This window comes from Rhincodon typus, chromosome 19 (assembly GCF_021869965.1).
Source record: "Rhincodon typus isolate 14 chromosome 19, sRhiTyp1.1, whole genome shotgun sequence".
Taxonomy (NCBI): domain Eukaryota; kingdom Metazoa; phylum Chordata; class Chondrichthyes; order Orectolobiformes; family Rhincodontidae; genus Rhincodon; species Rhincodon typus.
In genome coordinates, this window is record NC_063350.1 from 6934537 (window position 1) to 6943051 (window position 8515).

Here is an 8515-nt window from a genome sequence, read left to right on the forward strand (position 1 = left end):
TCTGAAGAAGGGTCCAGACCCGAAACGTCAGCTTTCCTGCACCTCTGATGCTGCTTGGCCTGCTGTGTTCATCCAGCTCTACACCTTGTTATCTCAGATTCTCCAGCGTCGGCAGTTCCTACTATCACAGGTTCACTGATCAACATTTTATAATCATTAAATCTTATGCCTAATCAAGTCAAGTGCACATAAGTTTACAAAAGGGAGAGCTAATAGTATTCCAATAGCTCAGAACTCTCAACCCACAGTCTTAGGGGTCTAACTAAACACTTTCGAAGTTACAAAGCAACTCCAAAAAAAGGAAAAGAAAATTTAAGTGACTTTTCCTGACCTTATTTTAATGGCCCGCTAGGCTGCTCTACTGCTTTCTGCTGGATGTCTGTCTCAGAAGAAACTTTTGAAATAGGAAAAGGTGATTAAATCAGGAATCAAACGTCCTGATCTGCCGGTGTACCGAACAGTTTAAATCTTACCCCCTCCAGAAACAAACTCGTTTGGCTCTGCAGCCTCATTTACATTCTTTAATAACCATCCAAATCATCTCATCTGATATCAATGGAAGCTTTGGATGAAGACGTTATGCCTGAATTCTCTCAAAACTACTTTTCTAATGAAGTCCCACGGAGCTGAAACTTCTCCATACTGAAATCGCCTGGGGCACTTTTATCTTTTCATAATCTTGGAAGATTTTGATTAAGTTATCACAGAGCCTCCTTTTGTTTCCAAAGGGTAGCCTCGCCCATTCTGCAGACCCAGAACTATATTAGTTGAATATACAGAATACTTTATATGATAAAGAATGTGATTACTGATAATTACTTTTCCCCAATTAAAACCCACTGTTGATGACGTTTTGTAATAAAGCAGCCTATGTAGACACCAACCCAACTGACAGTAGAATCTTGGGGCATCGTTAAAATGTTGAATCACATTTGTGTATACGTACTGGCCTTGACACCTCTCAAGACCTGAGAAGCCTTGTTGTTGCATCAATTTCAATATTCCCTCCCTTTTAAGTCAATGTTCCTTCTGCAATTCCCATTTTCCTTTGATAACCTTGACTGAAAACATAGGAAATAAATTCCAATTCAGTGGATGCTCACTCCAGGTTCAATTTACATCTTTTTATGTATAATTCGGCTGCAAACCATTCAACAATATACTTAACTTAATTTTGCATTTAACTGTTAATAAGCCTGTCACTAGTGTGATGTGCAAGCTTTGCGCTTGGACTTAATTTGAACAAAATGCAATGCTACCATTGTTCTTTTTCCAAAGAAAAATCATACTGAATTTGAAACACTAACTCTTTCTTTCACCACAAAGGATGTCAGATCTGCTGAGTTTCTGCAGGAGTTTCTGTTTTTATTGCCACAATGCAGTCTCCAGTTCAGAACAGTGGGTGATATTTTTAAAAATTAAAAAAAAATTAAAACTGTTTAAAATCAGAGAAACCTTGGTTGAACGTACTTTCAAACAAGTCATCATAATCAATCCTCTCCACACAGCAGGTGTACATGCGCAGGCCAGCAATCTTAATTTTCTGGAACAAAATAAGTGAAAATGACCACTTTAGAAGAAAATTAATTAGAAAAGCAAGTGCACAAGAGCCTAAACAGAGGAGAAATAAATGACAAAATTAACAAGTATTAAAATGAGAAATTAATAACATGTCAATAACCTTTTACACCATTACTCAATCAAATAAATCTTAATGTTGTGTAACTAATTGATGGTGCATTTGTCACCTTGAACTGTTCCCTCAAGTTGGGGGATGATATATATCAAATGCTCTCACTCATAAACATTACCAGCTATACTTTCCTTCCTTAACAAAGAACAAAACATTCGTTGAAAACCGCTGAGGGGGAGGTGATGGTCTAGTGGTATTATCACTAGACTATTAATGTCCTGGGGACTGGGGTTAAATTCCACCATGGCAGATAGTGGAATTTGAATTTAATTAAAAAGAAAAATTGGGATTAAGAATCTAATGATGACCATAAAGTGTGTTTTTTGTCAGAAAAAAAATCTGGTTCACTACAGGCCTTTAGGGAAGGAAATCTGCCATCCTTACCCAGTCTGGCCGACATGGTTAATTCTGAGCAATTAGAGATGGGCAATAAATACTGGCCTGGCCAGTGATGTCCACATCCCATGAATGAATAAAGAAAAAGGCTTTAGCCAATAAGGGCACAAATCTTGTTGGAAATCCTAAGCAACATTCTACATTTCTGCACATTTTATGGTACGCATCTTTTGTTTTCCAACTTTGTGCAGCAAAACCAAATGCAGTATTTCATACTTTCTTAACGAGCAGTAACACAAAACACTCCCAGAATACAATCTAATTGTAGGATAAAGTTCGTACACATGTAGTAAGAGTAACCAGACTTGCAAAGTTGCGTATTTCTCTCTTGACAGAAACAAAAACAAAGCTGCTGGAAAAGCTCAGCAGGTCTGGCAGCATCTGTGGATGAGAAAACAGAGTTAACGTTTCGGGTCCGGTGACCCTTCCTCTCTTGACAGATGCTGTCAAACCTGCTGAGTTTCTCCAGCACTCTCTCTTTTTGTTTCAGATTTCCAGCATCTGCATTTCTCAGTTTTATAAAAGATCTGGGAATCCTTATTTGAGCAACTGTAAACTGACACTGCTCCATTTCCCAACAGAGACATTACCGTCACAGAACCCATTCCCATTTTCATTAGCTCAAGAGAAAATACCCATTTGCTGTACTTCAGAGGCCCTGTGAATCCCATGGCTTCTATCAGTTTGGTAAAGGGACTCAGTTCTTCCTCCACAGGCTGAGCTGGATTTTTTACATTGGAAACCTGTTATGAAAAGGGAGAACAAAATGTTAGCCACAAAACAAACACTATTGCATACAACAGTGGCAATGTGAAATTATATGTACCTTTAATGTAGCAAAAACTTCCTGAGACACTTCACAGAATCATAGAAGTTACAGCACGGAAGGAGACCATAAGGTCAATCATGCCACAAGCTAGTAGAGACATGGGCATCATTACAGAGTACAAATTTCCTGCTTTTCCACCAAACACCTGCACATTATCTTTATCCAAACAATCATGCAATGCCTTCTTGAATGCTTCAATTTCAGTGATAACAGTGATACATCACTGGAGCATTATTATAAAAAATAGGTGAGGCGAGGGTGACAGCCTTTGGTATCAAGGAGCCCTAGCAAAACTGGAATCAATGGGTATCAGCGAGCAAAAGTGCCGCTGGTTGGAGTCATACTTGACACATAGGAAGATGGTTGTGGTTGTTGGAGGTCAATCATCTCTGCTCCAGGACATCTCTGCAGGAGTTCCTCAGGGTAGTGTCCTATCCCCAATCATCTTCAGCTGCTTCATCAATGACCTTCCCTCCATCCTAAGGTCAGAAATGGGGATGTTCGCCGACGATTGCACAATGTTCAACACAATTTGTGACACTCTTCAGATACTGAAGCAGTCCGTGTTCAAACGCAACAAGATCCGAACAATATCCAGGTTTGTGCTGACAAGTGGCAAGTGACATTTGCACCACACAAATGCCAGGCCATGACCATCACCAAGAGAGACAATCTAGCAACCACCCCTTGACACTCAATGGTGTTACCATCACTGACTCCCCCACTATCAACATCCTGGGGGTTATCATTGACCAGAAACTCAACTGGACTTACCACATAAACACAGTAGCTACAAGAGCAGGTCAGAAGCTAGGAATAATGCAGCAAGTAACTCATCTCCTGACTCCTTGAAGCCTGTCCACCATCTACATGTACAAGTCAGGAGTGTGATGGAATACCCCCACTTGCCTGGATGGGTACAGCTCCAATAGCATTCAAGAAGCTTGACACCATCCAGGACAAAGCAGCCCAGTTGATTGGCACCACATCCACTCCCTCTATCACCGACACTCAGTAGCAGCATTTAGGAGATGCACTGCAGAAGTTCACCAAAGATCCTCAGACAGCACCTTCCAAATCCACGATCACTTCCATCTCGAAGGACAAGGGCTGCAGACATGTGGGAATACCACCACCCTCAAGTTCCCCTCCAAGCCACTCATCATCCTGACTTGGAAATATATCGCTGTTCCTTTACTGACACGGGGTCAAAATCCTGGAATTCCCTCCCTAATGGCATTGTGGGTCAACCCACAGCAGGTGGACTGCAGCGGTTCAAGAAGGCAGCTCACAACCACCTTCTCAAGGGCAACTAGGGATGGGCAATAAATGCTGATCAGCCAGTGACGTCCACATCCCACATCCCACAAATGAATTTTTTAAAAAATCAGCAGGCCAGATGTTAGGTCAAGAAGTTTAAAAGATGAATCAAAAAGCAGAGTTTACAGAGCTCTGGAATGAGGGAAAGAGATGCAGAGGCAGTATTATTTCAGGACGCAGTTCCAGAGGTTAATACCCAGGCAGCTGAAAGCAAGTTTGCTGATGATGGAGAGGTTGAGGCTGTGAGAGAGAATGGAATCAGAGGATTGTAGATTGTAGGTCTGCAAGAGTTACAGAAGGTTACAAAAACAGGGACTGACAAGGCTATGGACAGACTTGAAAGCAAGCATGAGAATTTTAAAACAGCTGAACTGAGAGCCAATGTCAGTCAGCAAGCAATGGATGATGACAGGACATGGTGTAAGGTAGGTCAAGAGAAACAGAGTTTTATACATACTTAAATGATAGGATTAAGGATAGAAGTTACAATGGAAGGTCAATGAAGTGGATAACAGAGCAGGAAAATGGTTTCACATGTGGACAGGCTCTAATGTCAACAGTTACTTGCAACAATAAAGGTGTGATGGATAGAATAGCTAGCTTCTGTGCTGAAATTTGAGGGATTCCATGAGGTTTAAATTTAAAGAAGAGCCCTGTATTTTGTTGAAGACAAAAGCTCCTATCTCTAATACCACTGCTGTCTTCTTTATTAATTTTGTTCAAGTATTTCAGATGGTGAAACGTGTAACTTCAGGGAAGTGGTCGCCTAGTGGTATTATGACTTGGCTGTTAATTTTTTTTCCCTTTATTCGTTCATGGGATGTGGGCATCGCTGGCCAGGCAGCATTTATCACCCATCCCTAATTGCTCAGAGAGCAGTTAAGAGTCATCCACATTGGTGTGGAACTGGAGTCACATGTAGTCCAGACCAGATAAGGATGGCAGTTTCCTTCCCTGAGGGACGTTAGTGAACCAGATGGGTTTTTCCAACAATCGACAATGAATTCATGGTCACCTTTAGATTCTTAATTCCAGATATTTATTGAATTCAAATTTCACCATCTGCCATGGCGGGATTTGAACCCAGGTCCCCAGAACTTTGTCTGGGTCTCTGGATTAACCGTCCAGCGATAATACCACTAGGCCATCACCTCCCCTAGACTCTGAGTTCTGGGTATCTGGCCTCAAATCCTGGCATGGAAAATCGTGGAACTGGAATTAAATTTTAAAAATCTGGAATTCAGAGTCTAATGGTGACCCTGTAATCATTGTCGATTGTTGAAAAAGCCCATCTGATTCACTAATATCCTTTAAGGAAGGAAAATGCCATTCTTACCTGGTCTGGACCACATGTGACCCTAGACCCATAGCAATGTGGTTGACTCTCAACTGCTTTCTGGGATGGGCAAGAAATGCTAGCCTAGCCAATGACACCCTCAGCCCACCAATAAATTAACAAAAAACTTAACACGTACTCAATGCTGAGATTTCAAACTGACAAATCATGGAACAAAGCAATAGTGTCAGTTCAAACTAACAACTGCCACAACCGAAAATCTTAATCATGTAAACAAAGAACAAGTTCATTTTCTTAAAATAAAAACATGAAAATTGAGCCTAACAGGTTTAGGACAGCGGACCATAACTAAAACTGCTTGGTCAGCAGAGCAATAAATTTGAGTAGTTCACCCTAATTCACAAATTATTCGAACCACCTTCTGCTCGCTCGCTCAGTGAATATCCTTCAGACAGTAAATGCTAAGCAGTGTTGAGGAGGTGGGGATGAAGAGATATAAAGGCTTCACCTGGCGTCCACGTGATTTGAACACAGATGATCTCTCCCTGCTTCTATAACTTACATTTGGTGTAACGTGAACGGCTCGACAAGGGAGACCTGGTCTGAGTAAAGTGCGTTGCAGCCCACTGCAGGAGATGAGGCCATTTGGCTTGGAAGCACGAACTCCTATCACCGCACTTCGCCACACAGCACGGAGCTGAAAAAAAGCAAGACGGAACGTGAGATCCAATTGATGTGTGATTATAATAACAAAGTCTGCTCTGTAGATCTGTGGAAGCAAAAACATAGTAGCTTCATTGCACCATTTGTAGTTAGCTACTGTGTCTTCAGTCATGGTCATAAGGCAGCAATATTATCAGTAGTGCTGCTCACAATGTGGTCTCCTCCACACTGGGGAGATGAAATGCAGACTTAGTGATCACTATGCAGAACATCTACCTTTTGTCCATAAAAATGACCCCAAGCTTCCAGTTGCCTGGCGTTTCAACACATCACTGCGTTCTGATGCCAACAACTGTGTCTCAGGCTTGCTGCAGCGCACTAGTGGGGCTCAGCACAAGTTTGAAAAACAGCACCTCATCTTTCACTTGAGCTTGCAGCCTCTAGGACTCAATATCTAGTTCAATAACTTTAGAGTCTGATTCCGTCTTTCCAGGATTTTTACCTACTGCTACATCTTGGTCCTGTCTTGCTTTCCACACAGTTAACCTAGTCTCTCCTATTCTTAGCCCTCATTATTACATAGCTTCTGTTCTGTCCTGGCTTACCACTAATAATACCCTTGTTTGCCTACCCTTTTCAGATCTATCTCTCTCTCGCTGTTTGTGAGGTCGGTCTCCACCTCTCCACTCACCATATCGCTCCACACTCCAACCTCGTCTCCAGCATAAATACCACTTTTTTCAAACTGCTATCAGCTCTGATGAAGAGTCACAGGACTCCAAACATTGAACTCTGCTTTCGGTCCATAGATACTGCCAGACTTGCTGAGTTTCTCCAGCAATTTTTGTTTTTGTTTTTGTTTCAGATTTCCAGCATCAGTTCTTTGTTTTATTTTACTGAATGCCTGATGCTCTGCCTCCAATGCAAGTGTATCCTTCCTTAAAAATTGGGCATAGCAGTCCAGCACTGGTATGGCCAGCAGACCCGACAAAATAGCAGTAAGACTTCTTTGCTCCTATATTCCAATCTGTTTGCAATAAAGGACACCTGCAAATCACTTTCCAAACTGCTTTTAAAAGTTGCAATCAAATTTCTTGAAGCCTCCTCGATCACAAGTCAATGCGGTTATGCATGTGAATAAAAACTGAAAGAACTGTGGTTGCTGCAATTCAGGAACAAAAGTAGAAATCGCTGGAAAAGCTCAGCAGGTCTGGCAGCACTCGTGGGGAGAAATCAGAGTTAACGTTTCGGGTCACTCGAACCAAAACATTAAAATCTGATTTCTCCCCACAGATGCTGCTAGACCTGCTGAGCTTTTCCAGCGATTTCTACTTTTGTTTCTGGTTATGCATGTGGCTTTGCAGAATTCAATACAAAGCTTCAGAAAGAAATAGCCGAAGTTGAACTCCAAATTTCAAATACCAAATGAATTAAATATGTCAGACTTTATGTGGCTTATTCCTCTCCAGTTATGAAGCGAAGTACCTCATGCTCTTTATTTTGATGAATGCAAAGGTCTCACAGAAATATCAATAAAGATTTTAAAATTAGTGGCTTAAAATTATTTATTTCATGATTACAGCAACACAAAATTCACAAAAAAACCCAAATTGAAGGAAATATTCAAAAATATTTTACCACTCATGGCAACAAGGAAATGCTTCTGCAGACTAATCCCATGGAATAATGATTGAAGAGAAAAGAAAGATGGGAATATAGACAAATAATCATTCCCAACGGCAATACCACTGTAACGGATGGGGAAAAAGCACACTGTATTTCTCGAAAATGAACGGACACTCAATTCCGAGGCAAATCCAATTCAGGGGCAAGGTCACATTCGTGAAAAAGGTTGTTAAATGTAAGAGGCACCTGCCTTAAACCTCAGCACTCCATCAGTATTCCACAATACGGTATATTACCAAACAACATACTTCACCAGCCTCATAATTACAATCAAAATTCCAACACTGGACATTTAGGATTTTGAAGCCTTTGCCAGAAGGGGCGCTGGATATAGATCCATAATAAACTTCAAAAGAGAATTGGATGAATTGGCAAAGAGGAAGGTTTTGCCAGATTCTATCAGGAATAGGATCAATTGAATAGCTCTTCTACAGAGCCAGCACAAGCATGATGGGTCAAACGGTCTCCTTCTGTGCTGAGTGATTCTATAAAAGAGGTTCAGGATAGTGTCAGTGTTTATCTTCCCACAAGGAGTGATCCTAATCCTATGTGCCTATTTTACTCTCGTATCTCTTTATTCCCCAATCCTTCAACGCAACTATTTTTCCCACAGTGCTTTATTCACCAGTGC

At 41.2% G+C, this 8515-nt stretch overlaps 1 protein-coding gene across 1 annotated transcript; it reads right to left on the reverse strand.

Moving 5' to 3' along the window:
• Positions 1-988: 988 nt before the first annotated feature.
• LOC109915834 lies at positions 989-6370 on the reverse strand. The gene is made up of 4 exons (XM_048608523.1): positions 6098-6370; positions 2725-2832; positions 1471-1543; positions 989-1061 (listed from the first exon to the last, which is right to left on the reverse strand). The coding sequence occupies exons 1-4, from the start codon at positions 6368-6370 to the stop codon at positions 1018-1020; spliced, it is 498 nt and encodes a 165-aa protein (XP_048464480.1). The 3' UTR covers positions 989-1017.
• Positions 6371-8515: the final 2145 nt, after the last annotated feature.